Source organism: Neolamprologus brichardi, chromosome 18 (assembly GCF_056152115.1).
Source record: "Neolamprologus brichardi isolate AB-2024 chromosome 18, ASM5615211v1, whole genome shotgun sequence".
NCBI classification, from domain to species: Eukaryota; Metazoa; Chordata; class Actinopteri; order Cichliformes; family Cichlidae; genus Neolamprologus; species Neolamprologus brichardi.
This window is the reverse complement of record NC_142121.1, coordinates 20,944,317-20,968,286: the sequence shown is the minus strand read 5'-3', so window position 1 is coordinate 20,968,286 and position 23,970 is coordinate 20,944,317. Positions and strand designations below refer to the sequence as shown.

Sequence of the window (23,970 nt, the reverse complement as noted above, 5' to 3'; positions counted from 1 at the left end):
ACATGTGTATGTGCTCTATGAATGAGCTCTAGAAACGGAGGGAACACCATCAGACGCACCTAATCAAAGAGGATTATAGGAAAAGAAACAAAGAATGAAAATACCACATTCTGCTTATGTATCAAGAGGGGAAAAAAGCACTTAATGGGGTTGTAAATGTGTTTCCACCAGGGCAGAGACAGTGATGGAGACCATATAATCAACATACACTGGCCAAGCTGCTCTAGGGGCCCAAGACAAGAGGATATGTGTCAAGGATAATTTGCGGCCCTTAGCAAGAAACAAAACAAGGCTTTCAGCTTCAAATACTGTTACAGTGTGCCTCCTGTCGGTTCTTCCAATAACAGCCAACACAGTGTGTTTTGCCAGGATGGAGCTCAGTTAATATGAAAATGCGAGCGCTAGATACTGAGACAGAGGAAAATTGAGAGATAGTGGACAGGGGGAATGAGAACGAGAGAACAGAGCGGAGGAGGAGAAACTAGAGGAGAGCTAAAGGCCTCTCACTCGCTCTCCTCTCCAGCTCTGTAACGGCCCACAGTGCCTGCTTCACACAGAGCGGCCAGCTGTACAGCAAATGTGCCTTTCCCTCTCCGCCCCCGAACCTTTCCACCCCTCCAGTGCCCCCCTTTGCCTGGGCCGACCAGGCCACTGGCTCCACTCTGAGAGAGAAGCCTCCTCCCTGACTTGGCTTCAAGCTCTGTGCTGTCACCAACCCAAAAAATCTGTAGAGGTGACCCCAAAAAACACTTTTTTTTGGGGGGGGGATGTGGTTCGGTTTGTTTGTTTACAGTTGTCCTTCTCAGTACTGCCACCTTGGCAGTAGCTACTTGGAAAGGACAGAAGTGAGATGAGAATGAGATTGAAAGCAGATATCACAAAAAAAGCTAAACCCTGTTTCACCTTCAGAACCCTTTAAGACAGAGCCCATGCTTCAAAACATGTCAGGGCTCTGAAAATCCACACAGGGACATTTGAAACAGTGCGATAAATGGGCCAAACGTGCCCCCCCATGAGGCTCCAAATGTCATAGTTTACACTGGGGTCAAAGTGAAGCAATGGGGTGGCATGATGGCATGCTGATAAAACCAAACAGGCTTTTGTGTCAGTGAAGGACCTTCAAAGGTCCTCTTAAAAAAAAAAGAAGAAAAGAACAAAATGAACGGGGACTACTATTTACATTTTTTTTTTTTGCAATGCAGTTATTACATCTCAAAATGAGAATTTTTTTTTCACAAAGAGGCCTTTCTTCTAATCTCAAAGAAAAACAGAAAATTAAAGAATTGATAGTGACTGCGACAGCTGAAAGCTGTATAAATCTGTGTGTCTCTGGAGAAAAATCGGACACCCTCAATTCTGTAAGTGTGCCATGCCAAAAAAACTCTAAACTAAAGAGTGGCCAGCTGTCTTCTGGCCTGCTATTAAATTGCTCCTTGGATGGTGGCGATATCATTTTTTTCTCCATAGGAGTATCACACCAGGTCCCCAAACAGAGCGACCAGCTGTACAGCAAATGTGTACTGATCCATCTGGGCCCTAGCAGGCTGCAGCCTCCATCTTAAGACACGTGGGGCCGTTCACAGGCTTGGCTGGGGCTGGTCCGCAACACACCCTTCTGCACCCACGGCTACCTCCGTCCCTTTCATTTACCTCCATTATCATAGTAAATGTTGAGTAGCTGAGCACCAGAGCTGCCCTTTATGTCTGAACCAGGAGCGTCATCATCTGAGTGTAATATCCATGCATCAAAATGTGCTGGCAGTCAGACAGAAGAGGCAGCCGCGACCACTTCGGCCTGATGGGAGGAGGTAAGGGGTGGAGGCTCATTGCGCTGGGTTTGAGGGAGACTATTGTATTACAAAGGCAGCTAATGTGGACTCGTCTGGGTGAGACGGGCTCAGGTTTTGTTGTTCCATACACTTAGCACTATGGTTATGTCACGGCACATCACTATATATAGAGTTATCAGTGTGAACTGACACCATGGAGCGGGGCATGGATGAAAACAACACCCCTATGAATCCAGCGTCTGCTCCATTACCTACGCTAATAACGCTGACAGCTGAGCGGAGATGACCCCAGCCCCCTGTTTCCCCTCTCCTGTGCAGATGGTCATTAAAAGGAGAAAGTGTCCCTTTTTTTTTTCTGTCGAAAAGATATTTAGAGCTTTTCCAAATGTGCATTTTTTGGGGGGTTGTTTTTGGCCCAAATTGGCTTTTCAGTGATTAAAGTGTGGGTTGAATTTAACCATGCTCCAAATTAAACAGAGCAATTTTTCAGAAGGTACGTAAAAGAACAAGATCAGCGCTTGAAACGCGGCTCACATGTCGTACCTCACGCCTTGTCCATTAAACACATTTCCTTAAGTTTACTTCATTCTGCTCTGTTTTCCTCTTGTTTGTTTGACAACTTCACGTAACAATGAGTTTTGTTTTCTCCTTATTTTAGAGATCACAAAGCAAACGTATCTAACAGAAACCCTTTTGAGAAGTCAGATGAAACCCGTGATCATGTTGAATACAAAGCGATGGCATATCAGAGAAGTAAGACATCAGACAATAACCCAATCACCTATCCTCCTGTTATCTTAAGCTGTCTGAATTCCACTATTACGGGGAAACTGTGTGCTTGTGCGGCTGAAAAACATAAAATAACCAGTAGGGGGGTTTGTTTTCTACCCTCCCAGTGTGCTCCGTGCCTGCCTTTGCGAGAGAAAGGACTAATGCTGGCATGGTACTGTATTAGGCACCCCCAGTAGACTAGTGGGTGAGCAGATCGCAAAGATGAATACAAAATACACACCTACACACTCTCAGCTCATCTCTCTCTTTTGCAAATACACCGCAGCATCAAAATCACAAATCACATGCTTCTGATTGTTTATGCACAAACAGTGGGTCCCTGATAGAATTGCCTACCGGTCCTGATAGAATTGCCCACCGTGTTTAAATTCACCTGCGCCTAGAAGCGTGTCCCAAACAGAGAGGCGGTTTGGTTCCAGATCAATGAGTCTCTCTCCCACTGAAGACAACAGATAATGCAGTGTAATGAAAGAGCCGCCAAACGAGCTGAATAAATGAATGAATAAAGGAACGTGAGACCGGAATTCAGACGCCTACTTACTGCAGGCAAGAAAACCTGTTTTCCAATTGTCTGTTCCCTATAAATTATTCTGCCTGCATACAAATGACAACCAAAAGTAGAGACATTTTGAAAATGTGGAGCTTAGGCGTACACCAGCACTCTTAGCTGAGAAATCTTGCGAAATGAAATGCAAAATTTGGAATATTTCTTTTGATATTAAACACCGAAATGGCAAATATCCATTTTTTCAGTTGATTTGACGTCATAAAAGGAGAGAGCATGAAAGTATAAAATCTAGTATGCAGATCTCAGTCATCTGAAAACAGTACTTGTGTGACAAAGTACAACAGACAAACAAACCAAAAATACATATAGAAGAACTAGAGAAATTTTTGTCTTTTTTTTTTCTTCAGAACATTGATTGATAATCTTTGGAATGATCAGAATGATCAAATCTGTTTGATATTTCAATATTTGAATAATCTGTGTATTTTATTTTCCACTACTTCAAACTACCTTAATTACAGAGTGGTTTGAAGTGGAGAAATTCAGCTTGAAGCATGCACACGGACCATATTATACCATTCACATGCATGGAGAAATGAAGCTTGTGGGTTTATGAAAGCACAACACTGGGGATGCAGTTGATGGTCAAATAATAAAATAATTCCACCTATTTGGTGATGTGATCCAGATACTTGTGAGCCTGAATGAGACAGGGTCAAATATTTTATTACATATCACATTTATTTTTAGTATGTGATTCATCTTTAAAAAGGTAGGAAAACACTGAAATTGGGTGAATTTTTCTTAATAATTTGCACACTGCGCGGGTGAGATTTTAACACTTAAATTGCATGCCTAAAAGATATGTTGATTAAATTTACGCTAGATTTTAGAAACACTTGGGAAATTTGGACAAACATATTTGTATATATTACACAAGCACTGTATTTAATGACTCTTGTTTCTGGAGAATAACAGAAACCATAATAAATGAATCAGAAAGTGCTGTCTCCTACCCAGCATGTGGTTGGCCACATGAACTTGGATGTCCCATTCACTGTAGAACACCATCTGACATTTGATGCACTGGTATGTCTTCTTCTGTAAACCAGACAACAGCGATTACAGTCAAGTGTGAATAAAAGATATATGGTAGAAATATTTGTGTCATTTGTAAATTGTAAATTCTCTGCATGTTTTCATTTACTTATTTAGTGCGAGGCTACTTAGCAATACCTCTTCAGTTTGCGATGGACTGGCTCTTGGCATGGGAGACACCTGGGGGGTCTTCAGCTGTCCACTGTTGCTGTCCCCAGACTGTTCCCGATGCACTGTCTGGACATGGTTTTGCAACTCTGCCTCAGATTCAAATTTCACATTGCAGCTGGAACATCGTGTCTTGGCTGCAGACGAGGACGACGTAGAAGAGGATGAGGACGATGAAGAAACACCTTTGCCTTTTCCATCTCCAGGGCTGAGACTCTCCCCTTGGACCCATGTGGCTGTAGTTGCTGGAGTGGTGGCTCCCCCCTGTTGCTGCTGTTGCCTCCCTCCATTCACTGTTGGGCTGGAGCTCTTGGAGCCGGCAGCCGCCACACAGGATGCGCAGAGTCCATAAGGCAGTCCGTTGATGTCCAGCTTTACCAGGTCTAGTTTGGACCGGAAATCTTTTAGGCAGGAGGCACACTTGAAAAATTTTGGGGCGTGGTGTTGCTGCTGGTTTTGAGACATGGCATTGGTGCGGCCCATGGGTTGGTTTGCGGACATAGTGCCTGTCTTTTGCATGTGGAAAGTACCATGGATCTTGAGCTCCAATGTGGAGGTGACCGTCTGCATGCAAACAACACAGCGGAAACCTGTAAGGGAGTTCCTCAGGTCAGGGTGCATCTGGCAGTGCTCCAGGAAGTCCTCCTCACTATGCAGTGGCATCTTACAAATGCGGCAGCTCCCCGTGTCCAAACTCTTGCTATGGGTGACCTTGTGCTCTGTCAGGGTGAGCAATGAGGGGAAGCGCTCCCCGCAGATGGGACACATGTAGTGTTTGACAGGCCCAAGGTGGGTCTGCATATGTTCCCTCAGCCCAGCCTCAGAGAAGAAGGTACGGGAGCAAACATTGCACTTGTGGTTACCCTTGATCATCTCAGCCTTTCTTTTTATCATGGCACTCTCACCAGGGCGTATATTGTGATCTCTCAACTGGTGGTTAGTGAGCAGGGACTCCATAGTATAAGATGCCCCACATATGTCGCATCCATACATGGGCTCTGCAGTGTCCACCTCTTCCTCACTTCCATCATGGCTGTTCTGGGACTCCATCACAGATCCACCTACTGCCCCTGAACCATGGCTGTTAGTTAGGAGACCTTGTAGCTCAGCATCTTCTTTAGGCTGGCTTTCCCCACCAACTACAGTAGAACCATTGGCGCCGCAGTTCTGTGACTTTCCCTCAAACACACAGTGTTTCTCCCTCAAATGTTTCTCCAAAAGAACAATGGCATGGAAAGCCTTGCTGCAGAAGCGGCAGTTATACTTCTTGCTATGGGTGGTGATGTGGCACTGCAGCTCCACTTCCGTTCCAAAGGACTCCCCGCAAAAAATGCAGCGGTGGGCACGGCCTTGGTTTTCCAGGTGGCTGTGTTTGACGTGAAGCTGCAAGTCAGTCTCATGCCTGAAGTCCCAGTTACAGGAGGTGCAGCGGTACACTTTCTTCTCGTTGCTGTGCTTCACAGCCAGGTGGAGCTGAGTAGACACTTTTGAGTCGAACACCTCTTGGCACAGAGTGCAACGAAAGAACACAAAAGTATGCATGTCGAGTAGGTGCTTCTGCAGGTCATCCACTGAAGTGAACTGCTTGTCACAGCTCTCGCAGATGTAATAAGTGGACGTAATAGTGAAGTGAATTGTCACATGCTTTAGCAGAGATTCCTGGTTGGGAAACTCCTTGTTGCACTGCGGACAGGTAAGCTGAGGCTGCAGACCATCCAGATGCGTTTTGAGGTGAGTCTGGAAAAGGTCTAAGCTTGTATACTTGGCACCACACTGGTTACATATGAACTCACTGGTGGCACGGGAGGCTGAGCTGCCTTGTTTCAGCACGGCAGTTTGTTCCACAGATATTGGCGAAGAGGGGCTGAGAGTGCGGAGGGATTTCTTCCCATTGTTGATGTAGTTCAGGGCTAGTGGAATGTTCTTGTGATTCTCCTTGATGTGCTTGTTAAGCTTTAGAACACTGTTGAATATGGGGGAGTTGGTGCAGTATGAACAGGAGTACACTTCGACTATTGGCTCCTTGGGAGTTACAGCCAAGGGGGAGTCAAAGCGCAGGCTCCCCCCATCACAGTGAGTCTGGCGAACATGCTCCTCCAAGGTAGCCTCTGTCAAGAACCCCATGAAGCACTGGGGGCAGAAAAAGGCATTGCTCTCCTTGGCCACTGGACTGGGAAAGCCATGAGAGCAGCGGATGTGTTCCTGGAGGGCATTTAGGTCATTTAACACCTCGGGGCAGAAATTACACTGAAGGAGCGCATCAGGCAAGCTCACTAACAGGGCAGCATGGTCTTCTGCATTGTGGACCTGCTTAAGATGTTCATTCAGATTTAGTAAAGAGGGCAGAACTTCCAAACAAAACTGGCAAGTGTGAGCCTGCTCTGGCTTGTCCAGATGCATGGTTCGCAGGTGAATTTGAAGCACAGCCAGACTGGAGAACACTTGCTTGTTGCAGTAGATGCAACTGTAAGAGACTTTAGGCTGCTTAGAGGAACGTCCTCCCATGTCTGAAGTGTTCTGTGCAGCCCTCTTTCTCCTTCCCCTGGTCTTGGGCACAGGTGGTGCTGTCTCCACCATTGTGGAGCTGTCAACGGAGAGGTTGGAGTCCGGAGTTGTGCTAGACACAGAGGTGTAGCCTACAGTCAGCAAGGAAGGGCTGTTACTATGGTTACTAGATTCAGGGAGCTGGTGGATGTCCATATGAGCATAGAGGTCCTCAACAGACAGAAAATGCTCTGAGCAGATAGCACAGGTGTGGCCCTTCCTATCTCTGCTGTGGGCTTGGTCAATGTGGGTCAGCAGGGTGCCCTCATCGCTGAAGGGCTCGTGGCAGTAGATGCACTGCAGGGTGGCACCCAGGCCTCCATCCTCTGATGGGGAGCACTCAGGGTGGCATTCTGCAATATGCCTCTGGAGCTCTTCTGGAACATCGAAGCCTTCCTCACACCGACTGCATTTGCGGGTTTCTTTCAGCTTCCATTCATCAGCCCTAGAGAAACCGGAGCCCGTGCCATCTTTGCCCCTTTCGTGTACTTGCATGTGGCCGTGGAGAGAGCTGGAGGAAAGGAAGCCTCGACGGCACACAGGGCACTTGTGGGGTTTGTTGGAGGCGTGGGTTTTCATGTGGATTTTGAGGTGATCGCTGCGGGAGAAAGCAGAGTCACACTCTCCGCAGTGGTACTTCTTATCACCCGTGTGTAGCTTCACGTGTCGATCTCGGCTCCGCTTGTGTTTAAACAGGCGGCTGCAAAAGGTACAGCTGAAAGGCAGCTTATCACCGTGGCTCTGCTCGTGACGCTTGAGGAAGCTCAAACGACTGAAAGACTTGTCGCAGAACTGGCATGGGTACGGTAGGCCAGGGCCTCCTTCTTCCTCGCCAAAATCATAGTCCTCACAGTGTCCTGGAGAAGTCTGATCCTTACTAGAGGGAGATGATGCTGGCCAAGAACACGATGGGTCATCCTCAAGATCAGCACCGTCTGGAGAAGAAGACAGAAAGAAATGTAGAAATGAAGGCATTGAGGGCAGGTCAGAGGGAAAAAGATGGAGGAGGAAAAAATGGAGAAAGTGAGTGAGTTAGAAAGGTGTTTTGTAAGCTAGTCACTATATTAGCAAGTCATTAGTCTTGAAAAGGTAGGCCACCGTGGCGTTATTTGTCATAGTAATTATAAGGTTGTGGTGTATGATTTTCGAATTCTTTGCAATGTAGACCAATTTTTCTTCTGCAGAAACAATACCTCTCCTTAGGTGTTATCTAAAAAGTTACATTAAATATGCAATTTAAAGTATAATTAGAGAAGAGAATAAGTGGAAATACTTTTACTACAATTAACCTTGTATGTGGCCATGTAATGGCTTAGCCCACTGTGACTCAAAACACAATCTCTCTGACATTTAAAGCCAACACACGACAATGGGTCTACTCTAGGATGTAAGCCCTGCATGAGGTAAATTAGAACATTTCTATTATTCCTGAAGAATTACTTGAATATTTTTGAATAACAAGAGCCCTTGAAATGACCTTAAGACAAGAGAAAAACAGGCAAAAGCAGTTTTAAGGATGAAGGAGAAGATTAAATATGCAATTTAAACCACAGCTATGCATAGCCTTTGGGAACACTCTGCTGCAAAACGGATGATTTTCATGAAACATAGACCCATCAGAACATCCGTCAATAGATATCAGATTATAGAATATGCATTATTACCATATTTGTCTGTGCAGTCTGCGTTAAGCTGTGAGGCAAGTGATCGTGGATGGATGAACGTGCCATCCATGTTCTGATGCAAGGAGGGGTAGGGGGTAGGTGGCTAGTGGTGGCTTACTGTCTCAGTCAAGGACAAGCAGGTGCAGAGAATGACCAACTTTTTTTTTTACAATCACTTTAATGTGTTCCTATTCAAATGGCTCCAACATTCCAATCCACTGGTTCACAGTGCGGTTATATGCATGGAAAACAGAGCACCACTTTCCACAGGTTCAAAAGGTTACAGGCCACTTCTTCCCGCTGCTGAAATCTAAGTGCTGTGAACTTCCTTACCTAAATAAAACAACATAATCCCAACCTCTTCAGAAAAAAAAATATGTCAAAAGGCCATAACTTGGAATGGGAAAAACAAGAGGAAGCTGCAAAGATTTATGAGAGGGACGGAGGAAAAGCACGAGCTCTTTCCAGGATCCAACCTCTGTACTCTCCTTCAGCTGACAAATCTAAGTCTTTCTCTCTCTCTCCCCCTTTCTGTTGTTTTTGCTGGGAGATCTGCCCTTTGTCAGGATATCATGCCCTCTCTGAGCACTTACCCCCATCAGGGCCTATCTTCAGGAAACAGATGGGGTCGGAGGCCATTCCCTTGCCCCTCCAAACTGCTGAAAGCGGCACATTGAGAGCCCACCTCCACACCGTGGCCCTCCCGGAAACCTCCCACCCCTGGCAAGGCGCCCACTCTGTACACACATCTCACTGAAGGAGCAAACCTTGCCTGATTTACTTGCTTTATCTTTCATACATGTCTCAATGTTTTCTCTCTCTCTCTCTCTGGTTTGAGGGAGGATGGGTGACTCAGTGCTATGCCCTCCTCCACAGAGGGGGCGGATCTGCCCTATCTCATACTGCCTCTCCGGGTATAGGAGAAGAAGACAGTGCAAGAAGAATGACCCCAGCCAATGCCTTACAGTCAAACGTATTGGCTTCGAGACAATAGTATAAAACAAACAAATAAATGGTTCTGTATACAAGGCTAAATGAAATTCTGCTGTCTTAAATGAGGATGTCTTGATGCCTTGAGACATTACTAAGCTGTCAGGACAATCTCATTCCATTCTCGTTGTTTGTTTGCTCAGTGTATATTATTTATTTAGGGCCTTACGGTGATGACATATATAGAGTAATATCTGATTCATATATATGGAAGTTGCAATGAAGTGCTTTGAATAAGTAGCTATGTTAAAATTTGTGGCTGGATAGCAAATATAACACAGTTAGTAATAATGCATCATTTGATTTCAAGTTGGACTGCATAGGATATAATCACACTGGCCAACAAATACGTTATAGCCATGCTGTAACCAGTAGACAAAGGTTCTCCTTTTGTGCTTCTTCACCTATTTTTTCTGGTAAGTCAATAGATAAAACTATAGAACTGCAGTAGTTTTGCTTTCTACTGCTCACCCCCCACCCAACCTCACACCAAACACACACGCACACAGAGCAAGAGCACACTTGTGTGCATACACTGACAAGAATATACATGTGCACACATAGCATGTACACATAGAATACACAGATACAAGTCCAATGGCCGAAGCAAGTGTGTGAACAACTGCAGATGAAAGAGCAATCTTCCTCAGGAGACCTCAAGAGGAAAAAGAGAGAGAGACTTGTTTTTTTTTTCCTTCTTCACCCAGACAAGAAATGCCCAGGCCTCAGCAGCAGCCTGAGTAAATAAAAGAACGGGCCTTACTTCCCTGTCTCTCGGGCCGGGGGCCTGTGCACGCCAGCACTCTCTGTGCCGCTGCCAAAGGGGATGCTGGGGCCTGAAAAACTACACCCTGCAGCTGAAGGGCTGTCTTTGTTGGTCTGCCAAGGCCTTCCTGAGCATCCTCCAGCCAACAGCCTGTCACGTCCTGGGAGGAAGACCTCCATCTTAAGGCCTGTCCCTCTCTGGGAGTTCTGTCCCTACCCCCCTCCCTCCTTTTTTTTAAAGTCTTCTATATGGAACAAAACAACCTCATTTGGAGTTCCCCTATAGGGAATGGCACAAAATGTGCCACTGCCACATTTACCAGAAAGATAAACATTAAAGTCGAAGCTAAAGTAACTAAGAACTTCTTAAAAGTCACAAAAATATAACCTGGCCTGTGAAGTTCACTGATCAAAATATGCTAAATTAATAAAGACGTTTTCTGTTCTATACAAATTATGTTTTCTTTTTTTTTTCCTGGTACTGCAGAAGTAACCACTGAGAATTCCCGATTCACACGCAGGTCTCAGTTTCCTCTAGGCCAGTCTGAACTGCCTTTTGTGCAGCACTTCCTCTGTGTTCATTTATAGCACCCTTTCCCAAAGTAAATACCCCTGTTCAAATAAGATCCCTAATGCTGGGAACAGGTACGCTTACCACTTTTCTGCACAGCAGAATAGCTTTCCAAGCCCCTGAAGAATCTTTTATTTATGCAATTAATGCATTTGAAAATTAGCATGCATAAATATTTTTTGAGAGCAAGTCATTAATTTTCATGATGACATTGTTTCCCTTTGGACTTTAACACATATGGTGGCAAACTGTGTCTATGTTTTAAAAGCTAAATGATACAAAAAAAATATCTCAGTATAATTTGAGCGTAAGACCTCAAAAGAAGGCAACAAAGACAGATTTTCACATAAACTGTTCTTCAAATGTATGGATGTATGATGTGCTTAGCAGTGGCACAATAAATAAAATGTCCAAGTTATTGATATTAAAATCTAATAAAGCTCCTTTCCATTAGACACTGCAAAAAGGGAAACAAAGGTATACGTTAAAGTTCAACTGGCAGAAAAAAATATTTAAAATGGGATTATAAAAATATTTTAATGACCATTAAGTATTTGTAACAGGAATGAGTGCACACAAATGTAACTGAGTCTCTTGTTAAATGTAATTGAGATAAAGCATGGGTGCTTGGTTTGACATTTAGTATAATATTTAATGCTTTTGCATGTATATCCTAAAAAACTGCATATTGCTTTACAAAAGCATTTTATTGCTTTCATACACATGCACATAGATGTCTCGCTTTTTAAAGATGTTTATGAAATGTCTCATACAATATGAAACAACTGAGCAAAAACAGCTACATCTGTATTCAAGCTGATTTTGTGCAGAGCTTTTAAAATACTGAAAATATCCTTGGTTATTTTATTCCAGCTGGCTCAAAATACAAACCATGCCTCAGTTGACCAAGCATCTTTTTAGGGGCGGTTTTCTTTTTGGAATTTATTTATTTATTTTTTTGTATCTACACTTTTTTAGTCCACATTATGAAAAGTACAAAAAAATCTATAAAAAAAGCAATTATCTACCTCTTTTTCGTGTTTCAGAAAATTTATTTTTTGCAGTTACACCCTCTTTAAACCTTTCAGGGACCGCATCATTTGGGAACAGCTCACTTCTGGTGCCCAGACCTTCGTGTCTGAGGCGCTGGAAGCTGTTCATGATGCCTTATCACTGTCTGACAGCAACAGAGTACATCTCCTCTATTTAGGAAGCCAAACTCTTATCCAGGTCCAGGACCTTATCTTATCAGAAAAAAATGTTTTTTCCCCCCCATCACTCATCTGCCACTTCTATAACAAGCTAGACTTTGTTCAAAAGCCATTCTAGTGAAGCAAAGCATGGCCAGGCTTTCAGTCGCCAAACCTTATCTTCCTGTGTGTTGTACCAGAGATCTGTACATAGTGGTTGTCATAAGAGATGTGTTTGTGTGAGTGTATTTGTGGCACATTGGGGATTGGGGATTCATTGAATAAACAAAAAGCTGACAACTTGTCTGATGTAACACCGTGACCCCACTTCATATTCAGAGAGGGGATCTTTTTACAGTTACTGGGAAAAGTAGTGAGCCTTTCCCATGAGATGATGCATGTGTCATCTCAACACTTTTCCCTGTTCTGATGTCCAAATAGCAGTGCGTGTTTGAACAACACGTATTCATGTACGCCGCTTTGTGACACAATCACTTAAGATCTAATAGAAGAAGTGGTGTAATATACATACATATATATATATATATGTATATCTATATATATTTCTTTTTCTATATTAGCGCTCTTTTTCCTGACAGAGAAGCAGGATGAGTTGGGCAAGGATAGCTTTTTTTTTTCTTTTTTTTTTTCGGGGGGACTAATTCCAGTCAGATGAACAAATGACTCAGTTGATTCAGGACAGAGACCTCAGAGGACACCGAGCTATTGGAAGAGGCCCAGTGCTGGGCTTTACTCACAGTAGTCCTGCTACATCCCTGTTTTAAGACATCAAATCCAGTCAAAATGAAACACTGATAATTCCCAGTAGCTGTCAACAAAAGTACCAGGTGGCTTGATGTGGCTTTTTGCACCATGCAGCTGATTAACACACACAAATAAGCACAAGCACAGCTAGTTAAAGAGGCTGCTTTTTCACCACTTTTTCCCTCACCTCAGACATTGTGTTGTGTATGTGTGTGTGGGTACTAGTGTTGTGTGTATACTGGGTTTGTCTCTCTCTTTTCCTCCTTTTTTTTTTCTTAGCAAACACAATATGTTTTTACACATCACTGAGAAATGTCAGGTCCCTCTCCCCCCTTGCTACAGATCAATCAAATCCACTATGCTACAGGATGAGAAGGAGGGGTGGTGGGAGATGGCTGGAGGATCAGCGAACAAGGATGCTGTCTTTTACTGGACAAGGTAGAAAAACATTAGATGGAATAAGGATTCACTTCCCGCGGTTTCATCAGTGCCGTAGCAGCAAGTTACTCTGGCCTAACATCATGTACATGCGCAACACAACACATATCCACACATACACACACAGACACACACAAACTTGAAGGGAAAATTGCAGTCAATGGGGATTTTTTCACGCAGGGCCTGACACAAAGAGCTGGAACATCAAGCGCTGTCCTGACTCTGTGGTCTGGGTGTCCATTATTCTGGCCCTCATGGCTCTGTCTCTCAACCATGGGGAAGCGGCAAACTGTCAACTACTTTGTCCACATTACCCACGTCCCCCAGCTCAGACAGGAGCACTTGGTCACTGTCCCAGAAATCACAGCGCCCCAGTGGCAACACAGGAAAGTTAGACAAATGGAAGGCCAGAGCAAGAAAAGTAGGGCGGCCACTCATCCTTTACTATGCTTTTTTCTCTCTGTGACGGTGAGACACAGCCAAAGAGGAATTTTATTACATATTGCAAAGATGTGTCACTGCAGCACTAATGCGTCTCTGCCAAAATGGACAAGCTGAATAATAATAATCAATGATAAGGTTTCTTAAAAAGAGGGAGGATGTTTAGTGCATGATCTGACTCATTGCATTTCCTGTGAAAGCTAACATCGTACCATAATCCATAACCACAGCGACTGAACTCTAAAAGCATGTCAGGGCTGTCTGTCTGCTGGATAACACATTTATCATTCTGCATACTATTAGATATCTGAAGCCAGCAACAGACTTTAACACTTAATATTAATAGAAGATGTGAACTTATTTATGAAAATGTTTTTAATTTAATAATTTGCCGTTTGATGCTTGTAGAAATGTGAATTCACAGCATTTGCAGGGATGTCGACTTGTATCGCTATTTGGCCCTGCGTGTGCCCTGTTGTGTTTTTCTGCCAGAAAAGAAGGTGTTATAGCAGGATGAGGCAAGCTAACGTGGAGCGGAGGAATTAAATTGTCAGGACTGCTCCATTTTCCTCCTTTCAAAATTAAGTCCGTTTTTCAAATGAGAAAAAGGGAAATTAACGAGAGAACGGAAAATCAAGGCATTTAATTAAACTATTATTCAAAAAGGTGAATTTGGGGTTCATCGCAGGTTATTATTCAGAGTAGTAGTGGGTGGGCTTGATGGCTCATGTTGGCGTTCTATCTATCTATCTATCTATGATCAACGCTGTATTTGCGATGTAGTTGGAGCAGTTTGTGTGTGGGAGTGCGACGGTGGCAGCGGTATCATTTCCTCTTCAACTGAGCAGCTGGTGGTGTTGGTAAGGTAGGAGGACCGTTGACCACTTCAGGTAGACTTCAGCACAAACAGGAAGGAGGCTGTTCCTCAGGTCTTGGCTGGACCAGCAGCCACAGTGAGCCTCCCAGGGGGAGAAAGGAGGATGACAATCTGTCCCCCAGCATGGCCCTTCACCGCCTGCCTCACTGCACTGGCTCTAAGGGAGTGCTGGGCCAGGCGGGACTGGACTGGGCTGGGCTTCAATAGGCAAGGGTGCCTGCGTGTGTGCGTGCTGTTCCCTCAACACTGCGGCAGACCAGGCGCAGGACCCAGTGGACAGTCAGCTAGCCAGCCAGCCAGCCAGTCAGCCAATTTGAGAGATGCTGCAGCACTGTGCCGCTACTATATTTTCTCACTGTGCGGGAGTTTACTTGGATGCTCTTTTATTTCCCCCTCCCCCCACAAACACTCTTAGTTACTCACAGAAATGTGATTTATGCGATCACCGTGGAACAGAAAAAAATTGTTGTGCATAGAGAAATATGCTGAGTTACTGTATGGTTGCTTCATTAAAATAGGGTTTGGTCTGCAAGTTTCCAGAGACGCTATCCATTACTTAAAACCCAACACAGCACTGACTGAATTCAGAAAACAGGGTCTAATTCTTTTTAATCAAACTACCTCAGAGTGACCCATAAAACTTGGACTAGACTTCAAGAAAGGATCGTCTCACTTATTAGTTTAAGTTGCACTGGAAATATTTTTAAGGGCCAGTTAGTTTGTCAAATGCCCATAAAAATACTTGTATCCTCATCTCTCCCTCTTTTTTCTTCCCCTCACCGCAAACAACGAAGAGCATCACATGCGTGCGGACAAACAACCTGGAAATGAACTTGTGTTAGGTTTAGCATTAGCATTTATCAGCGAACTCTGAGTCTGTCTTTTGACCCATGACCTTTGGTTCCCCCGATTAATACACTGTGGCCTTATTTGATATCTCCTCAATACCAGCCCAGCTTGTCAGTGGTAAAACAACTGGAGACAGCCCAAGAGGGAGAAGAAAACATGCATCGTGGAGAGGAAAGCGGGAGGGGAAGAAAAACAAGCATCAACTCAAGCAAGACGATGTATTTTCATGCATCCCTGTCTTAAATGTCAAGATTTCTTAACCCTCAGTGACTGCAGTGCTGACACCTCTCCAAGGTTCAACAGAAACCGCATTCATTAATAATTAGCTTAGCTGTGAGGACAGGGAGTGAGAACGAGTGCGAGAGAGAGGGAGAGCGAGCCAGCTAAAATTCAAACTTCTGTCCTTTCCCGAGAGAATCGAATTTCACTACAAGTATTTTTTCATTCTTCTTCACTTCTTGTTTTCCTGGTGTGTGTTGGCCAGAATCCCAAAGGCGGCCCAAGAACGAGCATTGCAGACGTCGCATCAGCCTTACTACTCCCTCCCCTCCTTAATCATGGCTCTAATACCCTCCAGATGAATAAACATCTTCATCCCTTCTCTGTTAAAGCCAGAAGGCTCCTCCACTCTCGAATCCAACAAAGGAAGAAAGAACGAAAGAAAGAGAGATACAAATGGAGAGTTGAAGAAGGAGCACAGGAAAAGGATGACAGATGGAAGGGTGGATCAATGTCGGAATGAACCAAACAGCAAAGTAACAAAGCCATGGCAAGATTTTGTGGTTCTTCCCATAATTCGTCTGATCTATTTCCCCCTTGACACAATTATCACAGTCCTTCTAATTATTTTCCTTCTTTAACAGATTTCTAATGGCAGACTGTGTTTTTTTTTTATGATCATCTTTGCAAAGTGAAGGTTTTGAGAGCTGTTGTGCAACCTTGTCGCCTCAGACTGCGTCCACAGACTGCACAGGAAGGGGGATAGGGTGGGGGGGTGGAGAATGAGGAGGCGAGGGGAGGTGGTGGGGTGGGAGGTGGTGGGGTGTCTCTGGAGAATGGGCCAGGCCCCAGACCAGCACTTCCCTGGCCCAGTAACTGTGCCAAGATACTCATGACATGTGTGTACAGTATGTGAGCGCAAATGGCAGACAGATTTAGGGGTTTGCTTTGTTTCCCCTTCTATTGTTTTCTGCTGGTATCCAGGCAGCTCGTCATCCTATCTTAATACTAAAAGATGATAAAAATGCACACACAAGACGCCGATACAGACAAACAAACATGCCAACACCTCACAGAGCGAAGCACGTTCTTCCCTGCCCCTCACCCTCATCTTCATTTGCAGAACAAGGATGGAATATGAGGCCTGAATACAACTAGACAAATGACTACAGGGCATTTTACTTATTCATCCATCACTTCACATTGATTTATTCATGTTTATCTATTTATCAGCTGAAAAAAAAACACTTTCCCCTAGATTGTTTTGCTAAAAGTTTGCATGCTGACGTACTTAGTGAAAAACTTTCAGGGTCACTGTAGAAAAATCCTTAAAAGAGATTATTGAGGTTCATCTCACCCTTGAATACCATCCCCTCACTCCAACACCTCAACAAATACTTATCTCCCTATTTACATAAAACCAGCGATTCTTGGGTTAGTACCTGTTTACTAAGTAAAAACACCACCTGGGGAGGTTATTTATCTTAGTCTCAGGAGAGGAGCTTGGCATGCCTGCCAAAAAATATCCCCCACCTGAATTACCATCAGTTCAATACAAGAAAATCAGAGGAAACATCTCAGATGCCCTGTATAATTTTACATATGATTTTTGCATCTGAAGCAACATATGGCGAGTAGATCGACGGTCACAGGCGAATTCTGTGATATCTTAAAAAGGAGAAGAAGAAGAAGAATATATTCGGTCCTTTAATTTTTGTGGATAGTGTGGCCGTTTTGTGACATCCTCTTGGAATCTTCCTATCCTGCTGTAATAACAAGCTGTCCTTCTTACATGTGGCAATCTTAATGTCTATCTGGATGTACAGCTTACTGTGATGAACTCATTTCAAGGAGAGTGAATGTAATAATCCGCCAATATCAGCTCTCACTGACAGCAACATCCATATCAGCTAATTACTTTTCATGAGCGGACATCAGCTGTTATCAGTATATGGATGGAGCGCACATTACTATTTTACTACTCTCGCGGATGAGCTAGTGTTACAATACAAGTCCTTAATATAGAAACTGAACACAATGAGATGGTAATAAAACCCGTGTCACTCGCCCACTTCCTTGGCTATTTTAAATAACAAGACCATTTCAAAGAAGGTGACTTTTAATTTCCACGGGTGTCCTGATGACATATACATGGAGCCTTACCTTCCTTAACCCGGTATAAAACCACAAATGGGGTATGCCAATAGGTCAGAGTGACGCTTCTCCCCTAATTTGAAATTTTCTCAGCATTCCCGGGTTAGTGAGGTGACTGTCATCTCTGCAGCTGTTCATTGTCTTAGGGAAGAGCTAGAGTTGGGGGAATATAATCCCACACACTATGCATACAGCAGGGAGAAAATATGGGCACAGAGGTGATGCACGGCCCTCTGGGTAATTTGTAAAACATGAGCCTTGGCACCCGAGTGGCATGCCAAACTTAGGGTCAGCTAAGTCAGTCACAGCAGGATTTTGTTCGTTATTCAAAAAAGTAAGGCACTGGGCACTACTTATTTTTAAAAGCATTTCTTTCCTTATTTGCTGCCTATATGAAACTATTTGTTTAATTACTTTTGTGACAGTTAACTGCATTAAGTCAAATCTGCATATAATGTGCAAATCACTAAACCTAATAAGGAAAGCAAACCCAAGATCTTTCTGGTAGTATTTCAGCTTTTATCGCAAAGCCGATTAATCACACTTCATAGAAAAATGTAGTGACAGTGTGTTGGCTGCAGAATACACAGAGCTAAAAGCCTGTTCATCTCTGCTTTTGTTAGCCTTGACTGCTTGGTTGAGGCCGTTATACACTCACTTCTGGGTCGGGTGGTTTGCTATTAACCTTGTGTTAGCATGTCACGTTTGCAGCAACTTGGAGAGCCTTGATCTTGTGTTTGCTGCAGTAGATAGCTGCTTTTGTCCTGGACACAGTGTGCAAACGAAATTCAAAGCAATGTGCATAACTTAACAACTCAAAAGTCACAAACCGCCCTGCAGTTTTGCCATCGCCATGTTTTCACCCTCTTACCATTTAAGGTGAGGAGATTCTGGTGTAAGCGCACACAAAAAAGCTAATTAGGTTGTTTTTCTTTTGCCCTCTACTCGTTATGCAGATAATTGAGGAACTGTAACAAAAGCAAGTTCAGATTTGTTTGATTAGTGATTATCATATGATTACTGAATTAAGTCGCAGTTTTGTGTTACATTACTGTGTCATGAACGAGCTGATGAGATTACAGTAACACATTACATCCGACACTGATCACACATCACATGGGAGACTCCTTGGCACAATTTCCGCCATAGAGCACAGTGGGCAACAGTGTTTTCTCAACATGAAATTCTCTAGGAAATTTCTTGGAATTGAAACTCTAGCAAAGCCTGTTCTTCGTATTTTTTATTTTTTTTTTGAAAACGATTTTTTTGTTTTATCAGCATGTGTCTGCAACTGAAAACAGACAGCCAAACATCATAGTGCCTTTCCTCTATCGATGAAATACCACTCTTTTGTAAAATGAGTTCCCGCAGGAACACAGATTTTAGAATAATAATATCACAGACATAGCGTACATATAATGCCTGAACCCGTACATGTTGCTTCACCAAGAAGTCTTGATTAGGATTCGTCAGACATAACATCCTGCATGCACGGCCTCTGCTTTGCTAGGCCTCAGATAACCTTTATCCTATAGGGTTTAATTAATGTCAGCCAGTCTACTCTGCCTTTCAGAAGGAAACGACTTATTCCTCTGCCCTCATGAAGCCCAAATCCCTCTGTTTCACTGGTGAGGCCGACTGCCTTGTTTATCCCAACTACAGGTACTGCTCCCTATTAAGGCCAGCACTTGTTACAGGGAAAGGTTGAATTATTTACCAACAGCAGAGGGGGAGGAAGACAGAGGAAGTAAGAAGCAAGGAGAGAGGCATTTCATACATGGATGAGATTTTTATGTTGTTGTTTTTTTTATAGGTTATGAACATGGCAAGCTTAATGATGCACAGACATTAGATACAGGCTCTGATTAAAAAGGCAGCCGGATTCAGTGAGTAGAAACTATACAGAGATGAGTAAATTGCCCCCAACACTTTGCTCTAAATCTCCTTGATGAAAAATATACTGCACTTTGCACCTTAACGGTAGGTGGAACTTAAAGAATTTGGTCATGTATAAATAGAATAATGTGTTTTGTTAAATAGATAACAGCGATGCTTGTGCACACTCTTCACCCAGGGCAAACTGTCTGCATTCTATCTGCATCTCAGCCTCTGTGCACAATACAACAAAACATACAGAAAACAAAAGGGAACACAGAGGGGGAGAACGAAGAGACAGACCAAACAATAAACTCAACCACAAGAGAGTTTAACTTCGTGTGTGTGTGTGTGTGTGTGTGTGTGTGTATTTATGTGTTTGTGAATCAAAGAGGGAGACAGAAAGCAAGAGAAGGACAAGGGAGATGAAGACAAATGCAGAAAGGGAGAGAGACAGAGGGCGGCAGAGAAAACGAAAGACAGAGGGAGAAATCAAATTTGCAAGAACATAACAAAAAGCTGTATCTCTGACAAAAGAGAACACACAAGGGTATTTGTCTAGCTGTCTGCACCAGCAGGATCCTCTGAAAGTTTATTAAACTAGAACCCTTCAAGAGAAGGCAGAGAGTAGTAAACTATACTACTGGGGAGGAAAAGAGAAAGGGAGAGGGAACGAGAGTAAGAGAGGAGGGGGGTGAAAAATGAAGAAAAAAAAAAGCTAGCTTTTCAGCCTCTGTCTCTCAGAAATTCTTTTATTTCAGCCATGCATTAAGTAACCTCCCCACTGAGTTCTGCTCCCCTTCCTGGTGTGGATAAAGCCGTCCCTCGGGGGAGCCGCTGGTAATTTCCAGCTTCGCCAGAAACTCAGGTATTAGAAAAGACCGCTTGGGGACCTGCCACAATATACCTTCACAATTTCATACGCTCTGAAAAAGAGGGAGCCCCTCCCTCGCAGCCTACCCCCACCCTCCCAGTAAACCCCCTCGAGGGTCCCCAGTTCAAATTTCTGAAGTGCAGACAACGGGTGTATGTGTGGGGGAGGAGAGCGTGGTGGTGGGGGGCCCGTGGGACAGAGCACCAGCAATAGAAAATCCACTGCATAGAGGAGAAAAAAGCATTTCCTCTCTGGTCTGGCAGGAGTGCCTTTTTTCCCCTGGCTCCCACCAGAGGCTTTTTACAAAACATGTGTTGCTGACATGTTGACAGATTGCTCAGTGAAGTGTTAGGCGCATGCACACGGCTGGCCATTTAGGGGGACATGGCTTCCTACCCAACATCCTCTACCTGAGGCACCATGTTTTATACATCATCCCCCAAAGAAAAAAGGAAACAATAAAAGGTAAGGGAGTTGCTTCCTTTGTGAGCATAGCAGAATATCATAGAGCAGAGAGAGACTGCGTATAATGCTGCCTTAGCTGAACTGCGGTGATGGGGAGGAGCAAAGGAAATGAGAAAAAGGGAGGGAAATGGTTTCAGGCAGGAAAGACAGAGATAAAGCATAGAGGTGGGAAAAAAAGCTCAAGGATGGATGCATGGTATGCTTATGTGCAGCAGGTGAGCTTGTCAAACCAATAAAAAACCCACAAGACTCTGTCTTTGTCTTCCTGCACTGAAGCTACCAATAGCAGGCAGGAGGATGAAATCTGATCAAAGGCCAGCTTCCAGATCCAACTTCTGCTCCTATCAGGGTATCGACAGCACACGTCTTAATCGCCCTGCGGCTCCAAAAGTGCTGCCGTGGCAACAGGATGGAAATGGGGATCATAATGTATTCATGGTGCTGGCGACCTGGGGGCTGCGGAGCACGCTCTCTGGGGACTGCACTTTACCCAGAGCCAGACGTGTCTGGGCAAAATCACTCTACACAAGACAGCAGCAGAATACTGAAGAGCCATGACAGGATGGAGAAAAGGAGGAAAGAATGCAAGAAGGAGAGGAAGAGAAAGTGACAAAGGAAGAGAAAGACAGAGATGAAGGAGCACAGAAAGTGGTAGAAATGGGAAATGATAATAGAAATCAAAGAAGAAGAAGGGCTGAGGCATTAGAGGTAAACAACACATGCTGAGTGGTGTCAGAGATTACTGTAAGGGAAAGGATACTCCATTACTATTGTATAAAACTGAAACTTCAGAACACAAAAGACAAAAAGATCTAAGGCTTGAGGACGGAGGGGGGGGAAAAAAAGGCTGTGATTGGTGGGAAGGGGCTTGCTGGGATGAATAGCTCTACCTTGAGAAGCCTGATGCTGCTTGACCAGGTGGGTGGTTGGCTGGGAAATAAATTGCAGAGGAAATTGGTCTAGATTATCAGGGCCACAAAGAGACATGGCCCTTTGGCCATGGGTAAGGCTGGATAAATGGGTGGATGAGTAAATGAACGGAGGGCTAGAAAGCAGGAAGATTGATGGCTGAGCAGATGGATGGTTCAGGTGAACTGAGAATCCAGTTACCCGCCATCCACCATCCCCATCACTGACCACCCCGCCCTCTCCTGAAAAATAACTGCGTACATTAGATTACATTCTGTGTTTTTTTTTTTAACTAGCTGAATGTAATGCACTCTCCGACTATTTCTATCTTAATGATCTTCCCCTCCTCTTCACATACACGCAAACTTACGTGCGCACACAAAGCCATACACATTCACAAGCCACACAATACACACGTGCGAGAAAAACACACACCTGCACAAACAAACAAACACAAAGCTATACCCTGACCTGCTTTTCCTCAACAGGAGGGCAGCTACAACAGGCACCATGCCAGGTAAACATCCTCAAGCCTTGTGCACTCACTGCAGAGGGTAAAGCTCAATGCTGGAAACATACTCCAAAATACAAGAAATAGTCAATTATGTTTAGGACTGCAAAGACTTTCTTAGAATATATATATTCCTCTTACAGGCCCTCCTGCTGTATTAAAAACACAAACCACACATACACACACAACCTTTGCTGCATTTTATATCAAGGCTCATTCTGTAACAGAAAGTCATAAGACGTCCCCCTAGAGGTGATGATTCAAATGCATTAAGTCTCCCAAAATGAGAGAATTCACCTGCAGACTGTGGCGCGTCCTTCTGCACTAACTATCCTCCACACGTAGTACACCCTCAGGCATTCAACCTAGGGCCACAGTCAACTCCCCTGTCTCTCTTTCCGCCTTCCCTTTAGCTGACAGGTTCTTCGACTGCTAAGCTCCAACGCGGACTTCTGTGTTTGTGATGACTGTGCAGGGCAATCAAGGGAGTGAAAGAAAGCACGCAAAAAAAGGAATGATGAAGGGTGTGAGGGGGGATACGGGCAAAGAAGAGGTAGAGACAAACAAGGACATCAACAACGTGTTCACACAGAGAGATGACCCCTGGCCATCCCGAGGCATCTGGTTTATCTGGCTGTCTGGGTAAGCCACGCACACACCTAATGACTCCAGACCGGTCTGCGTCCCATAGGTTTTATCCCGGATTACGGATGGGGAATGACAATGGGCTGGTAAACTACTGTGCCGCACGTCTAAGAGCTCATATCAGACAAGGAGCTCTCCATGATGAAAAGACTAGGCTGAGTTTGAAACAAGGTTCAAAGTTACTGGAAACTTGCAGCAGAAGTTTCTGAATTACATTCGCAACATGATTAATGTATCCTTTCAAAAACATGTACAATATAGGTTTAAGATGCCTGCATTTTTATTGCCGCTCTATTGCTAATTTGTATGCATCATAAATAGTATAGCACTTCCCAAACCGAAGGTCAGCTACACCTATAACTCTGAATTGTGCATAATCTTGGCAGCCAACATGGAGACGAAGTTTGGACTCTAACCTCCCTATCCCCCCCCACCCCTACCCTCATGCTACATGGCACTGCTGAACAGACCTCAATCTACTTCTGCGGTGGAGATTAGTAATCATCTAGGGTCTTCATATTGATGGCCAGGCTCAGCTTGTTTGCATATTTACTGGCCTCAGAGCCCAGTCGCCTGAGGTGAGAAGCAAATTACATTTCTGCTTACCCCCACGCACACAACTCTCTCGCACTCTTTCGATTTCTATCCCTCGTTTTCTCCTCTTTTTTTTTCCCAACCTTGTTTCTCTTAACATGCTGATCAGTCATCTTGCGGTAAGCATCCTTGCCTGCCCTGGTTGCATCTGAATAGCAGTCTCATTTGGCTAACATCATCACAGCGTAATCTTGTTGGAGAGAGCAATCAGTTTACTTTGGAATTAGGTATTCCGTTGGCGGGCCCAGAGAGAGGGAAGGCTCATAGGGTTTAA

At 44.1% G+C, this 23,970-nt stretch overlaps 1 protein-coding gene across 3 annotated transcripts in view; it reads right to left on the bottom strand.

Annotated features, from left to right (window-relative positions):
- znf521 (zinc finger protein 521) overlaps positions 1–23,970 on the bottom strand; it is an 88,671-nt gene that overhangs the window by 40,797 nt on the left and 23,904 nt on the right. For 2 of the 3 annotated variants that reach the window (XM_006786452.2, XM_035905976.2), the window contains exons 4-6: positions 4,327–7,835; positions 4,107–4,191; positions 3,758–3,790 (exon numbers count right to left, since the gene is read on the bottom strand). In XM_006786452.2, the coding sequence (XP_006786515.2) occupies positions 3,758–3,790; positions 4,107–4,191; positions 4,327–7,835 (3,627 nt within the window). The remainder of the gene's footprint in view (positions 1–3,757; positions 3,791–4,106; positions 4,192–4,326; positions 7,836–23,970) is intronic. The other variant, XM_006786453.2, reaches the window with a different exon arrangement.